Raw genomic sequence first — 21,072 nt, forward strand, 5'->3', positions numbered from 1 at the left:
TTTTGTACAGGAAAATTGTCAAACCTCTTGAATGTATACTGTGATTGGTGCCATATACTTTGTAAATACTTCTGGAGCAATATCTAGGTTGAAAAGAAGTGTTTTTTATTGATAAATTTTGTTCTCTCAAGCAGACCTAGGAAAATGAGGCTGACATTCTGATGGGGATAGACATAAACGACAAATTTTCCTATTACTGCAAACCAGAATCCTCCGTTTTGCAAGGAAAGAATAAAATCAAAGTTGTGAAATTTTACATTTTGAGACCAATCCGTGCCAACTTCTTGAAATGAGGAATGAGCTACATAATGAGCTCTGAAGTCCCCATCAGAGTAGGAATTGAAGTCCCCAATTCAAATTGGGTTTTTCATCTGTGACTTGCGCAGCATTCGTATCTGATAACTCCACACCAGGGATAACTGAAGTTGAAGATTCAATATATTGAAACTCAAAAACTGTTGGGTGAGTTAGCCTTCACCCAGACAAAATAAATTTTTTAAAAGGCTGCTTGAAGGGAGAAATTTACTCCCCCCCCCGACTACTATTTTTTTTAAAAAAGGGCTCTAGAGGCCATAAATGAAAATAACAATCTATAGGTTAAAACTATTTTAAGTAATAGACAACTAAGAACAAGCAAGAAAAACAAATACTTGGAAAGAGGGAAAACTGGATCAGTTAAAGTTTTCCAGTTGGTCCTGGCATAGCAAATACGTAAAATGAACTGAGGAGCTGTCAGATAATCTTAGTCATGCACAAGGGAGTGGGGGCAGGACTTCTGCAAAACAGCTACTCAGCGCGAAAGCATTCCAGAGGACTCAGTGTGCAGGCACAGCACTCAATTGTCTGAGTCACAGAAGCCATGAATTGTATGAAGCACAGAAACTATTAATACATTTCAGAAAACACACACTACTAGTTCAATGCACTATCTGGGATAGACATTAAAGCAAACTAGTTACTTGCCTCCAAGTGTACTGAACATGACTTGGGTTCAATTTTTTATCGCTATCAACTGCGGATATAGCATCTTAAGATTTATGCCTAGCTGATTTGGAATTTAACATCAGAGTGCAAAATCTACAAGTTTATGGCATAGCAACAATCATAGCCCAAAGACCACACTTGTAAAATAAGTTTGCTGCAAATTATAATTCCTTCAATGAGTGATAAGAGAGTGTGGAGGGAGGGAGAGAAGAAATAAACAGATCACAGAGTTCGTTCAGCTGAAAAAAAAATGTTTATAAATGTCGGTAGGTAAACAGTTCATGTTATTTTGAGGGCTATGAAATACACAAAAATTTAATTTGGTCCATAACTCTCTACTGCCACAGCTTTCCCTAAAGGAAAAAAGTGGCTTCTGAATTAATGAAGTTCATGAAAAGAGTACAGAATTCCCTTTTAGATTCCAGACCTCTCTCTGAAGTTAATAAAAAAGGATCCCATATCAAAATGGGAGAAGAAACAGTATTAAATATATTCTGAATACATCAATAGACCAGTTTTGAAGTGACAAAATTCATTTAATATGCCATCTATGATAAATGCAGGTATTATGTTGAGAGGTCACAGTAAACCATAGCTTATATGACTAGAAACATTGCAGTTAGCAAATTCTCCCTTTGCCACCAGCATACCCATGTTCGGATAATGTCTGCTGTATGACCTAAACTTGATAAACTGTACTTATTCCTAGATACTGTTTAGGAAACAAGCACATTTCATAAACTATGGTTTGAAGATACTTTCTTTAATCATGGTGAAAAACTTCCCTAACTCAGTTTTATAGCCACGAGGGGGCAGGGAATGTATATGTCAAGGCTTATCATGGTTTGCTCTCATCAAATTAAATTATGCTTAAGAATGATGTCTAAATGCAACCATTGTAGTTGCCTTCCACTAAGTCAGCCTGCAAAGTATATTGTTTCTACATGCGTTCTGGCAATAAGAATTCTAACCCTATAAATATTCAGACAAAAATATAATATATGAAAATGATCAATGAAAATAAGCTTATAAAGAATTCCTCTTTGTTAAAGAAGGAATGTACAGAATTATTTATCTGTCAAGGCTTTATGCAAGATAATATACAGCATGTGTTGCATTCACAGTTATGACAAATTATAATGGATGAGAACATCTGAAAGCAGTACTCTTCAAAAAAGAAAACTTTTTTTTACCTGGGATTGTTTTTCAATGTATTCACTAAAAACTCATGTAGATCTATCCCAGTCGAATCTGTATATTCTTGGCTAGAATCTATTAAATAGATAAACAAATACATACACCCAAGATTGAAGAAAAGACATCAATTATTTCAATGAAATAACAATAATTTAAGAGTTGTATTTTTTGCATATTGGTAAAAATACCAGATTTAAGAATTTAATCATGGACACTGAACTGCAGAGTACAGTAATTTGATCCTGCACACATATTAAAAAGTAGAAAATAATTTCCATCAATCCTGCCCAATTTTCCAGTGTACCTCAGGGCTCTGCTACATGAAGAGCAGATTCTCAGGGAGCTGCAGAGAAGTATGTACATTCACTACAGTGTGCTAAGATTTTGCAGACCAGTTGTTAATATTAACTATTGTAACTGCTCTTGGGCCAGTCTAATAAGACCAATTTGGGAACATAAAAGGAATAAAGAGGGAGAAAACATAAATTAATAATGATAAGCCAGTGGGCATATTTGTTACCACACTATTCCCTTAAAAGCTTAAACCACCTACCCTTCAGCCATAAATTTATTGCCTGATAATTGCTTATTTCATATCCTGAGCACTTCTGGGAATATGTCAATGAATTCATTCAGTAACTTCAAAATTATCGATTTTTAGAGTTTTGCATTTAGTTTTTACCATGAAATCTTAGTGTTTCCCATTATCAGCCACATTCATCTTCAATCAACCTCCAGAATTTATATCTTGTTTAGAACACCATCCACAGTGAAGACTAAGTTGCCTTTTCAAGACAAGAAGTGTGTTGGTAGCTGGTGTGTGCAGTCACAACTGTAGCAAAGGAACATAGTTCAAATATTGCTCCCAGGTAGTGCATCTGCTATAGAAACTGGGCTTCAATCCTATACTCAAGTAGCAGTAAGACCCAAAGAACACAACAGAACTTAAATCCAGGGAAGCATAATACTGTAATATTGGGACAGGTAAAAATCAGTGCTTCCCAGCCTTGAATTCCCAAATGTTCTTGGACTGCAACTCTCAGAAATCCTGCCCAGCACAGCTAGTGGTGAAAGCTTCAGGGAACTTTAGTCCAAGAACATCTAGGGACCCAAGGTTTGGAACAAACAAACTTCTGCTCCCCCCCTTCAAAACAAACAGAGAAGAATGTTCCTACCCAGTCAGTTTAAGGCACAGAACATAACAAATTCTAGTTTTTCCACCACCATCTCTTTCTGCTAGAGCAATGGTTCCCAAGGCTGGGTCTCCAGATGTTCTTGGACAACAACTCCCAGAAATCCTGGCCAGAAGAGGTAGTGGTGAAGGCTTCTGGGAGTTGGAGTCCAAGAACATATGAGGACCTAAGGTTGGGAACCACTGTGCTAGAAAGAAGAATGAAGGCATGCCAGAGATAATAGTGGGATCAAAATGTTAATTGAATTACCCATCCCTCCTTCGCATCCTCATCTGTATTTGCCACCCTTCTAAAACCTGAGCTGCAGTTGAAATTAGGCCTGTAAATGCCTAGATATCCATCTAATCCTAATTTATCTCACACTATATTCTTCCTTATGACTGAAGTATGCCAATGCATTTACACCAGGATACGTAACCCCAGGGATGTACCGTAAGTTCTGTATGTGGGACCAAACATAGAGGTAAGAAGACACATAGCTCAAGTAAGACTACACATCTAGAAAATATTTCAAATCCTTTAAAAGAATGGTGTTGTATATATTAAACAAAACAAACATTAGATGCTATTAACAATTACAGCTCAAAACAGAAAAAAGAATGATAAACGGCAAACCTCTTGACAACATTTTCCTGGGTAATTTATCAGTGGGCTTTTCCTTTTCAATTTCATCTTTTGAAGGCTTCTCTTCCTTTTCAAAAGACTGTGTTAGCTGGATTTGAATCTTCTCCTGTTAAAAAGCAAAACCATCAATTTCCCCCTCAAAAAATGAAAACTTCATCAGCATAAACATACAACTGTGCCATAAAAATGAATGTGCTCGATGCAAAGTGGGAAATAATCAGACAGAACTATCTTTGAAGCTCTTGAAATGCAAATACCTAAGCTCATGGGAAACGGAATAATGCGGCATAATGAAAATGCCTTAAAAGGAAATAATAAAAGGAACTGCTATTTAATATTATTTTATTTTCTAGAAAACTGCTCTGAAGCTACATTGACACAGAAGGGCCAGCCTAACTGTAATACTAAGCTATGGTTTAGTGCTAGGCAGATAAGCCTAAATGAAGTATCTGGCTTGCAGATTTCCCACTTCTCTCCAACAAACCAGTACTCTGTTTATACTTACCAAGGAACAAGCACCATTCATTGACCAGGCACTTACTTCTGGATAAACATATATAGGACTGTACACTGTCTCTATATTTTAATAGCTAAAAAGTAATATAGTCTAATTTCCTATGATAATGAAGATCATTCCTACATATCTAAAATACTTCAGAGATGCCTAGTAGCTTTCTAATAACATCTTTGAATCACCTGAGACTAGCGAGACCAAAACTGACCAAGATCAATGGACAAGACCTTGCATACTTTTACATTTAAAACTGACGTGGAAGAGTGTGGCTTACTGTACAGAATGCATCTGGAAATGACTTAGGAGAAAATACAGAAGGTACATTCTGAAACTTTCTCTTTCTTTCCACACACCTTTTTTCCTACTCATCCTCACGGATTAAAAAATGAGCACAAAATCTGCATAATATATTTCCCATTCAAAATGTATACGGTATTTTCTGAACAACAATTGCTAAAAAATGAACTAAATTTATATCTTCGCATGTGCAGTATTTATCTTACAGAATTTGCCACATATTTCAGATACAGTATTTCATCATTTTCCCTCATTTTATTTTAGTTTATCCAAAAGCCTTTCCATAGTTGCTTTGACCACATCAGCCTGATTAGGGATGGGCAGCTTGCGCCTCTCCAAATACTGTATTGCTGGCCAGCAACTCCCAGCATCCCTCACCACTGACAACATGGGCTATGGCTGATGGGAGATGTGGTCCAACAACATATGGAAGGTCACACTTTGCCTTTTCTGGATAGACCTGGCTTTATAAATGTATCTTGCAATACCTAAGGGCTGGACATAACGAAACTGTCTTGATTTACATTGCTAAAAACAGAGCAGTAGAATAAATGAAATCTTTGTCCAATTCTTTCATTGCCTCCCATTTTAGCATTCAACAGTATCCCTCAGCAAATAGCAAAGAATCCAAATTTAGAACTTTGTGAGAAGATACAGAATCATGGGAGAGGAAAAAAGAGTAACTGAAGCAAGGAAGTGTAATTCATCTCTAACAGGTTGTTTGTTGTTTTATAGAGTCTTAAAAGACTTCAGACACAAACCGTTTCATGGCATAGCTAAATGAAGAAAATATTATGGTGGAGGATTACTCTCATTTGCAATTAGGCATTTCACCTCATAGCTTTCCTGCTTTTGTAAAAACCAACAAGAAATCCAGCACTTAGGCAGGGTCCAGTAGAGGTTAATCTGAAGTTCTCTGTTTCTTTTCAAGATACAGCTATATCTCTGTTTTAGAGGAATGCCGACAAAAATATCTGCTTCAACAGATTTTCTTCATAGTGGGTGTTTTCTCCAAGAGAAGCACAGGACAAGAAACCTATTTCCAAAATCTCCAAGAGGGCAGCCATGTTATGCTGTGATAGCAAAAAGAACACAGACTCTTGTGGTGTCTTAAAGACTAACAAGTTTTACTTAGCGTAAACTTTCACAGACTGTGGCTCATTTCTCCAGCAGCAGTCATTTATTGAATGGCTATCTTATTAGTCTTTAAGGAGCCACAAGCTTCTGTTGGTCTTCCAGATATTTCAGGCGATAAATTGATAATGTATTGTGGCTTTGCTCGGTTAATAGATATTGTTACAGCTTGCTGGGAAAAAAAGCAAAAAACCCAAAACAAAATAGGAAAGTGTAGGAATCTGGATATTTTTTTCAGACTCCTCCTCCCATTACACAATAGCTACAAAGAAGGGATAAGCAATTTGTATTGCAATGCATCATTCCTACATGTACAAAACAGAAGATCTACTTGTATCTAGATTCTCAAAATCCTCATGCCACAATGTAATGGGCATTGATAAAGGCTTCTTCAGGATTTAGCTGCTTTCCCTAATGAGAATCTGAGTTTAGTGAATAACTCAGGATTATTGATTACAGACCTTGACTACTGGGGAAAAAATTATCTCAAAACTCTTAATCGGCAAGAACACAAAGACAGACACTAGAAACCAGAGAACATACTGTACATCATTAGGCTGACAAGAATCCTGACCTCATCATACACACTTACAGGTACACAGATACATTCTTCAGGACTTCTGCTGCCACCACTCCCAAAACAAAAAAGCAACTTTAACTACTTTCTCACATGGACCAAGTCTGGGAAAAAAAACTATTTCTGTCATGAAACTGGGTCTCTTTTTATAATCCCTACCACCTACTACACAATACTGAGTCTCATCTCTTTCTCTCATTTCTTCTTCCCTAATTCTTCCTATGTACATTTCCAAAAGTATCACAGGCCAAAAACTTGAAATTCTTCCCTTCTGTCTCTTGCATTTTATTACTAGGGTCCTCCTCTTCCTTGTCCATCTCTTCACCAAAAATCTCCAACTGTTAAAAGTATATGGTCCTCCAATCTATGACTTGTCTCCACCATAGAAGTAAGATAGTTGCCGTGTGTTTGTGTGTGTGTGTTTCTGTATCTGTGTGTCTTCTTGTATAAATAGAAGAGGGTGAGAAAGAAATAAGCTTTTACAATTTTAAAATGTAAACAAGCTGAGACAAGTTATAGTTTAGATGCACTTACCCTGCTGGTTCGTTTTCAATAAAATTGCATGAACAAAAATTCACTATTGACTTCTTGGTTTCAAAGCAGTTTAACTTTTTCATTTACTGTAGAAATGCCCATGAATTATACTAATGGTATATGTTTTGTCAAGTGACACATGCATATACACATGCCTCTGTACATACTTCTTCTCTGGATTACTGCTCGTATGTTTTCATAGTGAACAGCTAGGTGTCAGAAGATGTAGAACTGGAGCACCCTTCCATTGTTACTCAGTTGTTTATCTTGTGCTGGCACACAGAATTCAGTGCAAGCACCAGCATCATATCAGTACCTGAGAATACCTTAGATTAATTTTAAGAGAAAAGCTTTCAGGGAATTTTATCTTAAAGACAGCTAAAGATTTTAAAATATAGCTATTTCAGAAAGAATAAAAAAAATGCATTATTAGTCAATCTCATCAAGTAGCATTCAACCACTCTACTGAGATATACATCTGGTTCCATCAAGCTTACTGGTTTGAAAATGGAAGCAGCAACACAGTTGCATACCAGGACATCCATTTTGCTATCTATGGAAAGCAAAGAAGCTGTGCCTTTGCTGATCCGTTGATACCTTAGGTGACAACAGGATGAAATGTATAATATACACTTTGAGAAACGTATCCTAAGTTATATGTGCGCACATCAGAAAACTAAATCAGTGCATCAAAAATAACTACTGTATGCTGCACAAATAACAGACAATTTAAGTGAACTAATCATCTGTTGTTTCCTTAGAATGTACCTAACAGTCAGAATGAACTTTTGATGAATTATCATAATGCATCTTCTCTTTCCTGACAAGCTTCAATATCAGAATATGGTGATTTCCTGTTTTACATTACAGCTCATCTAGACAACTGTAAATTAACTGGGAAAACTGATAACTTTTTATTTGACTTGGCCCTTAGAACACAACTACTAACATTACTGGGGGGTTTGGAACTCAAATGGTTAAAATCCATTAGGCTACATCTTAAAGGTACATGACATTTAATTTTCCCTCACAGAGCTCAGCCATCCAATATTCTCCATCAGACATTCCAATCCACTTTCAGCACTAGCCAACAGGCCAACCCCACTTTGTTTCAGAACAAAACAGAAGAACATAATCAACCAAACATATTCCTATTCACATGAAAATTATCAGAGGGAAAGCGTGTTCATAAAAAACACACACTGGCTTTCTGGAAGCATTTATTAATAGAAGGATCAATTCACAGTCATTCGTACTATTTGGTTAAATAAACAAACCAATACAGTGCTGCACACACTACAACATCATCCAATGAAACAGGGACAAAATTGCATTTTCCTTGGTGTCCCCAGACAGCCAAAATCTCAACAGACTTGCAAGTAGAAGTCTGCTATACTGACTCGGAAACACAAGAAGATAGACTAGTAAGATTTCTTTGGTGTCAAGGGAAGCTCTTCCACAGCACAGTTGGAAGTCGGACTCACAAATACCACTGATTTAATGTCAGGAAGGAGTTTATGCTACTACAATTTGTATTGCATATACTTCCCCTAATTTCTTGACTGTAGTATCAAACTTTTAACACTAATCATATTTTAAAGTATGAGCTTTCTGGAAAGTCATACTGTGTACACTCATGGATGCACTTACAGTATTTCCTTGTGTAAGCTACATAAGAGGCAGAGCATGAATGTGAATAAAACACATCCAGCAGAAGTACTTATATTTTATTGTTCAAGCAAAAGAGCTGGGGTTTCTATCGTGGTAACCTGTCCACAAGCACAGATTTGCCAACATACATCCACATGCACACACAATTATTTTCTATTTGTTTAGAAATGTATTTCTCAAAAGAGCAAACTGTACTCCTCTTCCCCAAATCTTCCAAACATTTTAAAAGAACAAAAACCAGGTGTGAGGTCTCATACTCAATTTTATTTTTACCTGGATGTCCTGTGAAATTTCAGCTGTGGGAGGTGGAGGAGATTCTTCACACACAGCCAGGCTCCGAACTAGCTTTAACTTTGTACTTGACTAAAGAAAAGTATTTATAATTAAAAATCTATAGTTCACAGTTGTTTTTCCTCAATTTTACTGTCAAGCGCATAATAAAGCTGCTCACATTTGAATACTGATTACTTTCAGTACACAATCATTCATTATTTGAGGGCAAAGGGACAAGCAGTTAAAGCTCTGAAGCCATCATGATATCAGCAAAAAGCAACTTCAGTTAATGAAAAAAAAAAGGTTGAAGCAAAGAGCAGCACTATTTCCTCTGTCCAGCAACAAGAAGCCACCAGAAATATAATGGTAAAGCAAAAAGCAAACAATTAGGCAAATCAAAAGTCCATAACAAAACAAAAACACTTTATTGCCAAAGAAATGAAGGATAAAACTGAAGTCAATACATATTTTCACAAAATAACAAGGCTCCATCAAGCATGAAGACTTCCTTAGCATGCCAGCACACAAGTCTACTGTACCTTTGACCTTTTTCCTGTCTGTCCAAAAGATTGCGCTGGCCGCTGAATGGTGAGCATAACAAAAGAGAGTTTGTATTAAACTTTATGTACTGACTGTATCAGCCATTTGTCAATTCACCAGTGTGTACAGCAGAGAAAGCAATTAGATGGTGACAATTAATTACAGGATGATGCATCCCATGAATGAATGCAAAAGGAATGGTTCTAACTTTTTTAGTTGAAGAAATTTCAAGTTTCCACACCTCAAAAACAATTCTATTCAGAGCTTGGCGAAGTTACTTTTTGGACTCCAGTATCTCCCAGCCAGCACAGAAATTCTGGGAACTGTAATCCAGAATGTAACTTTTCCAACTACTGGTTTTGCTTGTTCATAGAGATGTCACAATAGTTTAGGGGAGGTAACAACTCAAGGCAATTGGAAAGAAAGCCCCAACTCCTTTGGGCGCTTAGCTAAGGCTGCGAATGGGATTGTGCAATGTCTTGAAACTAAGATTATTTTCAGATATTTCTCTTAACCTTGGGTAATGCCAATATCACATATCAAGTCTCATCTCTAAAAGAGAATGTTACCACCTAGCCAGCACTTTTTCATAATCATATCCCGAGAAGTATCTGCTCTCCTTACAGCCTATTGTTATTAGTATCACTATACTATTAATCAGTGACTTTCAGAGATACCCGCTAAATTCTTGTATTTAATTAAGAATACAGTATTTATAATGATCAACCTTGATAACAAAGGTTATTTGATCAACTCCTAGGCACAACCAATAAAGAAATTTTACACGGCTTAGCCACTATGTGAAAAAAAATATCTGGAAACCATCCATCAAAGCTAGCACTTTGCTAATTACGGAAATAATGTGGGAGTTATTCACACATTCATATCCCGTCTCCAATGGAAAGAGTCTAAGTGGGTTACTGTCACTTTCTTCATAAAGCAATTCAAAACGGTATCCCAATGGGAACAGATTTCAGGTCACTGCATATTGTTTATAAATATTTGCCGCACAACTCCCCTGCCTCAGGTTCCTGTAAATACTTGGGTGGAAGGCTACCTGCAAACTCCATCGACACTGCCATGAATTCAAGGAAGAAATTCTGAATAACATTACCAATAGCATAAAGCATTAAAAATACCACCAACCGCTAGTAGTCATGACAATGACACTTGCGGTGGAGAACTGCCACATAGTAAATATTGACAAGTTTTACAGTCAAAGCATGCATTGATCAACATAAGATGACGCGTTTCAGCAGCATCTCCACATTATTAATAGGATGTATTCAAGTTCTGTATATTATGACCAATGCACATAGTCCAACTAAAGAAGTGACATACAATTGAGAATAAGTCTCTCTCCTTGCAGTAGGATACTGGCATTTGCTGGTGTTTCTGCAAACACTACTGCTCCACTTAGATGCATAAATTAATAGTAGCACAAGAGAAAGTTTGTTCACACGGAATGGCTGAAATCTTATTCAACCCTTGCTTGCCCATGAAACATGCCACACATAGCACCTTCCTATAGCTTGCACATATTTGCAGCATACAAAAATGGAGAATTATTTGCTGACCATCTGTATAATCACAATTACATAGTTACATAATTTTTAAGTTGTAACTAATTACATATAGTGTGCTATGAGACGTGGCTTATTTATATATGTAACAGCAATGTGGGTGGCGCTGCAGGTTAAACCTTTGAGTCACTGGGATGTCAATTGAAATGTCAGCAATTCGAATTTGCTTGAAAGGGTGAGTTCCCATTGCTTGTCCCAGATCCTGTCAACCTAGCAGTTTGGAAGCATGGAAATATGAGTAGATGAATAGGTACCACCTCAGTGTGAAGGTAATGGCGTTCAGTGTCTAGTCATGCTGGCCACATGACCACAGAAAGTGGCTATGGACAAACGCCGGCTCTTCGGCTTACAAACGGGGATGAGCACTGGCCCCTAGAGTCAGACATGACTGGACTTAATTGTCAAGGGGAACCTATATTTTGCCTATTTATATATAATAGATGACACATAACAAGTCATAATACTGAAGAAATTGCTTCTAAAGAACAACAGACAAAAATAATGTCAAGAAGCTAAATATTTTAATACTGAAGAGTTGCTATGAGTCAGGTAGAAGGAATATTACAAGTTACCAAAGCTTCCTTAATCCTTTAACTACTGAAGTAGATTTTGGAAAACTGCTGATCCCACTACAACAGTAGTCCCCAACCTTGGGCCTCCAGATGTTCTTGGACTACAACTCCCAGAAGCTTACACCACCACCTCCTCTGTCCAGGATTTCTGGGAGTAGAAGTCCAAGAACATCTGGAGGCCCAAGGTTGAGGACCACTGCACTACAGCATTTGATCCAGTCCATACATTAAAGCTATTGGTAAGCCATGAAGATCAATCTAAACCAGGGGTCTACAAACTTTTTCCCCTGAGGGCCACACCGGATACTTTCAAGTTCTTAGAGGGCCAAAGGAACAGGAACGTGCACGTATGCCCCTCGCCCGCACCCCCACCCGCCTATGTGTGCAGATGCATGCATGCATGCCCCCTGCCCGGATGCCAGCCCCCTGCCTGCCCCCTCACATGCACGGCGTTAAGGGAACGGGCTGGATAAACTGGAAAGGTGGGCCAGGTGTGGAGACCCCTGATTTAAACACCAGGTTGTTGCTATGTACTGACATACCACATCCTATAGCTAGAGCTGGGTTCCTAATGATTTCATGCTACCAAAAATCAGAATGTCACAGCACTGACAAATTATTTTTTTTAACACTGTGAAAATCATTGGGCAGAGGCAAGGAATTCATTTTGGAAGAAGTACAGCAAACCAATTCCTCCTTGAAATGTTTCATAAAAATCAGGTTTAAAAAATTACTGTGCCCTTAAAGAGAATCGCTATTTGATAACCTTCAGATTAGGGAAAGTCATGGGCACAGAGCAGCCCAAATGAAATGCTTGTCCAAGGACCAAAGTGGTACCCAATGTGAGTAACTACAGATATCAGCATCAACTGAGTCGTGAGATGGTCAAAGGTACACTAGCTCTGTGAATCAAATGAATAGCTGCTTTTCCTTAGAAGGAAGATCCCAAGTCACTATTATTCAAAAGGTCAACGTGGGCTGAAAAAAAAAAGAAAGATTCCTTTGAAACCTAAGAGACCAACGTGGGCTGAAAAAAAAAAGAAAGATTCCTTTGAAACCTAAGAGACCATTGATCGCAGACAGAGATAAAGATCCTCTTCACTGAAAGGCGAATACATATACAGTAAAAGGTCTTTATGCACATGGGAGTGTACTGGCTGATCTATAAAGATGTGTATATTTTGAGTGAAAGTAAGACAAGACCTAGGGCTGAACTGCAGCTGGGCGTCTTGTTAGAAGTTGTCTTACTCTTAGATAAACAAGATTTTCATAGATTATTTTATGGAACCTGGGATATTACTCCCACCAAATTTGACAGGAGGAGCATGTGATGGGGGATTCTAGAGATGGACAAGATATACAGCAGCGTTACTCGAAGGAGTTGAGAGCTTGCCTGATAAGACATTATATTTCCCTCCAAACATAGAACAACTATACAAAGCATAGTTAGCACAGCCGCAACTCTGAAATCATTGGCACCTGGACACTATACAGTCTGTTTACTTTTTCTACAAAGCTTTCAAAATCAGCAAGTCTTGTTAAACTTCATTAACACCACCACCTTATGGATTTCCTTTCCATGAAAAGCTCTAATCCGGAACTAAACAGGAGGCACCCAGCGGAGATCAGCAGTTCTCTTTTTCTGTTTGAGGGAGCTATACAAAATTATATTTTCATGTATAGTTCCACAACATGAAAATGGGAACTTTTAACACCACACTTTTCAACAAAGGTAACAAAAATCTCATTGTAACCATGAAAAAGGGGTGGACAAAATACAGCCATGGCACCACATGCAGTCAAGACCTCTCCTCTGGTTTCCACTTTCCAAAGGTGAAATGCCTTTGCTGAAAATCCAGCTTTCAAAAAGTCACAGCCCTTTTACAACACAGGGAGTGGACTTCGAGCATACATTTTTGTGTGCTTTTTAAAAATCATCTTTTGTACTCCAATGGCTCCTACGAGCAGAAAACTAGCTCCCAGACGCACCACTCTTGCCTATCTCTGTTTTAAGGCATCATCCTTGAAACAGCAGTATGTTGCAACTTTGAGCTGTCTCTCTGTTCTGCCATTGTCCAAAATCCACTGCCGGAAAAAATGGAGCAGTTTAAATTATAAAGGCCCCCTCCTTAGGACACAGTTCTGACAAAAATACAATTGTGACTTATCTTTGGAGGGTAAGAGGACAACCTTAATTTCACATTTATTTGCAAGCACACATGTGTTGGATCCCTGCTACAGGTTTGATAAGTGATGAGCCCTGAAACGTCCACCCTGACAACACTCATAAAATAGCACACATTTTTATATATACACCACACATGCTTTGTTCAGATAACTTGTGGTTTTATATGCTAACAAATAGTGTTGTGGGTGTTTTGCTTTTTTCTATTTAGCACTACCAGTGCTTTTTGAACTTGGTATCTTCAACATGAAGCAACTGTTCAAAAGCTCTGGCGTTCACATACAGTATTCATGTAGGTAAGTCTATCTTGCTAGAAGTAGCCCTTAGGCAAAGAAGCTGCCACTTTAAAGATTCTTATTTCAAAAACAGTCCCTCGTACCTATAATTAGCTAGGCACTATGTCGGAAACAATGAAAGAATGAAAAGTTGGGACTACTTGTCTGTTTTTCTAAAAATCAGCAAATAATTTTTTTTCTACAACTACACTCTTATCTTTCTAAGCCTGTAAAAATTTACATAAATTAATATGCTGCATCAAATATTCAACATGAAATACATCATTTATTATGACCAACATCAGATCAAACAGTCAAACCTATTAACGAGAACCGCAGTGCAAAAGTATAGCCATGTTAGAACTAACATAACCTCTGTGGAACCCTTTTAAAAATGACAAATGCAGGCCTTTTAGCCACAGCTAGAAATACATACTCCTTGATTTTTGTCTGACATCAGAAACTTGGAATAGGATTGAGTAGATTGGTCAGGGGCAACTGGGCAAATTGGCCAGCATAACTATTAACAAGCTCCATTATAAATCATGAAACAGAACATGTTTCACTGGTTTCACCTTCTGGTTGTTACCTCACATATAAAGAAACAGTAGTGGACTGGCCACTTAATAATTGAGTTGGCAAAACATTCAAGCAGGCCAAAGCAGTATTAAGGGATTTCACAAAACATTCCCAGAGAATGAGACAAGTAGAACACTTCTGCAAAAGCAAAAGGTCCTGAAATGAAAAATCCCAACCCTTCTTTTTTATTGTGCTGACTGCACAGTCAAACACTAATATATAGTAGTAGGCAGAAGGCAATCCAATGAAACAAGTCCTTGCAGAACCATATTTTGCCCCGAAGTTTCTGTAGGTAACCGGGGAAATGTGGCAGCAAGCCAAGGGGCAAGCTAAAAATATAAATTCTAAGCCAAAACTGTAAGGTTCTTAATGAAGCTCTTGCTCCAAAGGTGCCTGCCAGTGTTCAGTAAGAGAGCTATACTAGGAACATATTTGGGAGAAGAAAAAGAGCTCATATACTGCAGATATCGGAAATTCTTGCAAACTGCTATTATCAGAAGACATGTCTTGATCCATATAGCAACTTCACAAAGGAGTTTAAAAATCTTCACTTTAAAAATGAACAAATGACTGCTGGGACACACTGACCATCTTTCATACAAAGGAACCCTAAGAAATTACACTGGTTTACTGGAGTTTTCTGAATTATCTGACAGTGGTGATGGTGCGTTACCCCCATATGCATGACTTATAAAACGCATGTGGTAACTCACCATACTCCAATACACATCTGCAAGACAAAAACATTTATTGCAGTTCAGTGATCAATGACAAATACTGAGCATGGAAAGACAGGATTCGGAGACTCCCAAAATGATGTTACTGATGCACAAAGTGCTGAGAAGCAGCTGCCGCATGACCCAGCAGGCAGAGAACACAAAAAACTCACCACCAAGAAGGCACTAATGAAAGATGGAAAATCTTAGCTATACATTTAGATATCAAGTTAACCTAGTACTCAACAATCACAACCTCAAGACCAAACATAATTAAAATTTTATTTACATGTTAATTTAAAAAGCTTGCCAATCTCAGGCCATCTAATTGAATATTAAGACAACAAAGACTCCAAGTGATAAAAGTTTTATGTGACCAAATAACATGATCTGAATTAAAGCCGGAATACAGAAGTAATCCCAACAATTACTTATGGAAGACATATATATAGGAACAGAAGCAGTGGAATTCAGATGACGGACAACTGAAAGGAAACTTGTTATTTCTTATCACATAGCTTCGGAATGTTTCAATCTGAACCTCCTTCCTTGATTTGTGTTAATGGTGCACAAATCACTGAAGAAGCAAGCACAGCTTTTGTGTGTGTGTGATTTTGCATTTTTGCACACTCTACTTACTATGCTTTTATCACTTAGGAATGACATTGAGTAATAAACAAAATTGGTTTTTTTTCCAGAAATGCCTCAGCAAACACTTTATGAAGATCTATTTTGATAGCAACTGTACACCCTACTTACTTGGAAGTAAATTTTATTCAACACAACAGGACCTACTTTTGAGTGCACATGTATAAGATTACACTTATTCTTTGTATTACTGACTACACATATTGTGCCTTCTTGGTACACATACCTCTTCCACAACAGATTAAGAGATGGCTAATTTTCTAGATTTGTCTTCTTTCTGCCTCAGATGCTTTACAATGACTAGTAAGAGACTTCATATAATCACATGGCAGGTGGCTTAATCATGGTCATACAACAAAATAACAAGATTTCATTTTCAGCTATAAATCAAACATAAAACGTAATAATCTCAACTCTGAATTAAAGAGCAGGTTCCAATTCTTTACTACCAAGTGGAAAGTCATTTAAAAGGTGAATTAAAAGTTCCAGTGATAATTACTTTATACTAAGAATCTCCAAAGTTTAGAATGAAAACAAAACAGTGTACTTCTTAATCTCTTTAATACTTCCATTCTGTTTTATCTGGCCCTGCACTTTTTGGAATGAGTTGGGAAGGAGGGATTTTTGTAATTAAAAAGATAGATGTGATAAAACAGATCAGATACGACTTTATCTAACATAAAAACATTACTTCTTCTAAATTAATTGCAAGATGCTTCCTCAGGATGACAACAATGCTGTTAAGAGAGATGAATGTCAGACAAATTAGCTAACAATAAGGAATCTGTACTTCTCCTTGCTAGAGGCAACCACCCCTGACCCTTTGGCAACAAGAACTCTAAAAAGCTTCCAAAAGCCTCCTTTTTGTACTGAAGCTTGGGAAGTGAAAGAAACAGCTGGAGTCTCTCTCCTTCTCCAAAACAAGTGCACACTACCCTTGGAAATCTGGCAGTTGAATCATCACAACTGGACTTCTTTCTTATTAGGCTGAAATGTTTTGCTACTCATCCAAGTAGCTTCTTCATTCTGAGGAGAGTTGGTAGGCGACCCCTGATAGCTCCTCCAGGTTGATTTCACTTTCCCTTGTTCTGAATTAGATGGACAAAGGGAGGGGGGGAGTGAAAAACCTACTTCTGTTGTGTTTCTCCACCCACTGTTATGGGTTGTTAATGGTCGTTCACAGTGGTCTTTTTGGTGGGTATGGTCCTGATCTTTCTGGGGATGGATGAAAGGGCAGCATGATAAATAGGAGACAGATTGGAACTCTACACTGGAGAAACTAAACAGCGACTAAACAGGAGAATGGCCCAGCACAGGAGGAGCAACAGCTCAGGACCACAATCAGCAGTGTTCCTTCATTTGAAGGACAAAGGACACTCGTTTGATGACCAAGATGTCCTCATTTTAGACCAAGAAGACAGGTGGTTTGAGAGATGGGTCAGAGAGACCATACATGTGCATACAGAAAATCCCTCACTCAAAAGGGGTGGAGGCCTTAGATACAAATATTTAAAAAAGAATTTATGTCCCAATCTCTACCACAAATCTGTCTCCACCTCCAAATCCTTTTATATATGTCAGAAGACTTAAGCAAGAGAGACAAAACATGGCCAGACTGCCAAGTCAGTATCTGAGGACGCATGCTGACAACACCAAATGTAAAAGGAACCCAGCAATGTTAGACTTGACAATTTTGCAACAAATGCCTCCATTCAGGTAATGGTATTAAAGCCATTGCAGACAATTAGATGTACAAATTACCAATCCACTTTTAACACACAGGTACAAGCTAATGAAAGTCAAGGCTTATTTTGAAGTTAAACAAAAATGAAATAATCAGAAAATCCAAAGCTCTAGAGCAGTCAACTATCTTACATATTTAAAAGAATATGGTCACCATACACAGGATGAAGAGATAATCACAGCGGAGGTAATCACTATGATGTCTGTAATATGTCATATTATAAAAAGAAGTTTGATAATATCACTACTGAATGAGAGAAATTAACTTCATTATCATGTGAAAAAAAAAGTCTTTTGGTCCCATGTTTTATCAAATGGCATTCAGCCACAAAAGTTGAGAAAATGATTCAACTACTACATTATGGTAACCTGATAACTCACCAAACTGTGTAGTGAAGACATGTATTGCTACCAAAATGCCAGTTTCTGTCCTGTAAGATAACTGGCAAACCTACCTTCGAATCTATTCAGAAACCTAATGCACAGCACTTAAGGAAAAGACAATGTAAGGAAAACGTGAAGGAAGAGATAAATTATACATGAAAATTTGTATTTTTTAAAACACTACTGAAATTGATTCATACCTGAAACCAAGGAAATGGGGAAATAGAAGAGGAAAAAAAAAGAGAGAGGTTTTTAGAAGAGGCAACAGCACTAAGAAACACTGTATTCAATATAACCTAGGGTAAATATAAAGTGGCAGAAATATCTCTTACCTGCACATCATTTTTATTATCAGTACACCTTTCATCTTTTTCGACTTGAATTTGCTCATGGCTTTCTGATTTTATGAAGTATTCCACTGTGGTGTTGTCTTTTACGTCTGCTTCTGAACCTTTCATTGTATTACTTTCCTCCTTTACAATAACAGTATCAGTCATCCTCATTAGAAAGGGTTATTTTAAAAAAATCTAAAGGAAATATGGAGCCTTTGAAAGAAGAGGAGGAAAAAAATAAGGCATTAAAATTTTTATCAGTGTTATCCCTATTCAAAGAACAGTTCTAGAAATTATTATCAGGGTAATTTTTACCCCTTCCCAAAACCCTCTCCTATTCCCTTAACCCTGTACCACTGTTTATTCTAAATTTTAAAAAAGAGAGAATGGTAAAAAAAAAAGGAACAAGTCTAAATTACCATATCAATAGGTATTTCCCTTCACAAAATTCATTTGGTCAACCTTATTGTGGATAAACAGATTCCAGTTCTTCTTTATAAGAATCTAAACTAAGGCTGAAGATCAGTTGAGACTGATCTATTATAGAATGAGAATTATTATTTAATAACATCCGAGTATCTTCAATAATTGAGTTTCCAATGTAATTTTAAGCCATACACCATAAATTTCTTTTCTGCCTTAGAAACAACAGATGGAAATCTATGAAAAAGAGTCTAGAGGATTTCTTGTTTAAATAAACAAACAAGGCTCTTCAAATAACAATTAAGACATAATCTTCTTAAATAACAAAATACTTAATCCTCTTGAAATAAACAATTATAACTCAAGGAAGAGAGATGTTGGGAAAGGGATGATTATCAAACATCTCCTCCTTAAATTACAGGGGTAAGAAAGGCCTGCCATAAACTTTACTGAGGTACGAAGGACTTTTAGGAGTTTGCCTCCTTTTTCAAAAAACCAAACCAAACCACACTTTTTTCTTGAGGGAACTGAAGGCCAAAAAAGGGTTGGTGTGCTACTGCACATAGTCCAAAAATTACTCTTTGCTCCATCTGAAAGCAAGGCGAACAATAATTCTCAGTGACTTCCAAGGTAAAAACATGTAACCAATGTGACATGTTTGGGTTGTAAATTTTAGGATTTGGAGCAACTGTCTTCTCTGATATAGAGTGCCAGCTAACCAATATTGAAATACTGCAAAATAAACCCTTAGATATTACTAAATTATCTCCACATGTCTGGTGATTCAAAGGCTAGCATGGCATATTTCAAGGAAGTAAACCTAACTCTGAACACACCTTTGAAGGAGGAAGGCCTTTAGTGCACAGAGAGAAGAGTGCAGTATAAATGGAATTTTAATACTCTATTTTTTTAAAAAAATCTTCTCTAAAAAAGAATCGTAGACATGATAAATGTTCAGCCTTACTCACCTGATGTATCCTGTAGGCCTGTGACTGTGATCTCCCACGAAAATAAAATAAAATAATCCAAGGATCTTTTTCACAGTCGTCAACCAAGATGTCAGCTGTGATGAACCATCTGGAATCTGGAAGGAGTCCCATGTCCTTATCACCATCGGAGACCCTTGGACTGTACTATACTGTGTTGTCTCAGCAATACCATCCCTTTAAGACACCTAAAAAGAGTTTTTAAAAAGTCAAGAATTTGGATTATTATTTTTTTAAATAGCATTATTGCAGTCTTTCCCCCACATTTCCATTCAATAATTTCCTTTCAGATTCAGGAAGCTAATCTAACAATGCAACTCTTGCTGATTACAGAGGTAATCCAACAGGAACACCATCCCTGAGAATTACCTTTTCTACAAGGATTTGAGCATCTTATAATCCAATTTTCTTTTACAAAACAATTTATTCATTTATTTATTCCATTTATACCCCGCCTATCTGTTCATTGTGAACACTCTAGGCGGCTGTCTCTGTCCCACACCCAAAGTTGTCATCAAGATGATTTATTGAATATAAAGAAAAATCATATCTTTGGTAAGTGCAGTGCATATAACAATGGAAAAAAGAAACAATGTCCAGTACAATGCACTTCAAATAATTAAATTTGCCTTCCACGGACCCCAAACTCATCCTACAGGTTGTAAACAGCTCACAAGAGACAGCAACAGGCAAGGGCAAAATTACCAGCAGCTCCTTCTGTGCAAGCTACTTTTAGGCTTTAGTACTGGTGAAGTAACAACACTGGTCTGTTTAAAACATTACTGTAATGTTTAAAACATTAGTGCAAGACCACACTTGTGGTCAATTAACCAAAACTGGAACCTAAATGCAGCTTGACAGCATGCACAGAACAAGCCACTGACATTTATACAATTGCCACAGTACGAATCTGAAGTAAAATGGAACTACACAGACTTTGTAAGACATTCTCCACCCCTTCCTTGGACTGCATCTTTCCAAATCTGCTCTGTCCCTCTAATTGTACCTGACATCAATATGTATAAGTTAGTATGAACACTAAAATCTATCAGATTTAACTTCACAACTTGCACGAGTGCTGAGCTCATCTGTGAAACCACACTGTAAC

The 21,072-nt window shown here is 37.3% G+C and overlaps 1 protein-coding gene and 1 long non-coding RNA gene across 17 annotated transcripts in view; both read right to left on the reverse strand.

The window, feature by feature from the left end:
• The window catches only part of R3HDM1 (R3H domain containing 1), a 65,589-nt gene extending 45,501 nt beyond the window's left edge, over nucleotides 1-20,088 (reverse strand). For 13 of the 16 annotated variants that reach the window (XR_013537146.1, XR_012082074.2, XM_072984042.2 and 10 more), the window contains exons 1-6: nucleotides 19,947-20,088; nucleotides 18,556-18,768; nucleotides 9,538-9,579; nucleotides 8,999-9,088; nucleotides 3,990-4,104; nucleotides 2,178-2,256 (exon numbers count right to left, since the gene is read on the reverse strand). Coding sequence is in view for 14 of the 16 variants with exons in the window: in XM_072984042.2 (XP_072840143.2) it covers nucleotides 2,178-2,256; nucleotides 3,990-4,104; nucleotides 8,999-9,088; nucleotides 9,538-9,579; nucleotides 18,556-18,726 (497 nt within the window). In the remaining 2 variants the exon portion in view is untranslated. Of the gene's footprint in view, nucleotides 1-2,177; nucleotides 2,257-3,989; nucleotides 4,105-8,998; nucleotides 9,089-9,537; nucleotides 9,580-18,555; nucleotides 18,769-19,946 lie in introns of those variants that run through there. The other 3 variants (XM_020779659.3, XM_020779656.3, XM_078377049.1) reach the window with 2 other exon arrangements.
• LOC144583394 (uncharacterized) lies at nucleotides 12,406-14,046 on the reverse strand. The gene is made up of 2 exons (XR_013537149.1): nucleotides 12,752-14,046; nucleotides 12,406-12,702 (listed from the first exon to the last, which is right to left on the reverse strand). It is a non-coding gene; the product is annotated as an uncharacterized LOC144583394 (long non-coding RNA).
• Nucleotides 20,089-21,072: the final 984 nt, after the last annotated feature.

This window comes from Pogona vitticeps, chromosome 1, assembly GCF_051106095.1.
Source record: "Pogona vitticeps strain Pit_001003342236 chromosome 1, PviZW2.1, whole genome shotgun sequence".
In the NCBI taxonomy this organism is placed as follows: Eukaryota; Metazoa; Chordata; class Lepidosauria; order Squamata; family Agamidae; genus Pogona; species Pogona vitticeps.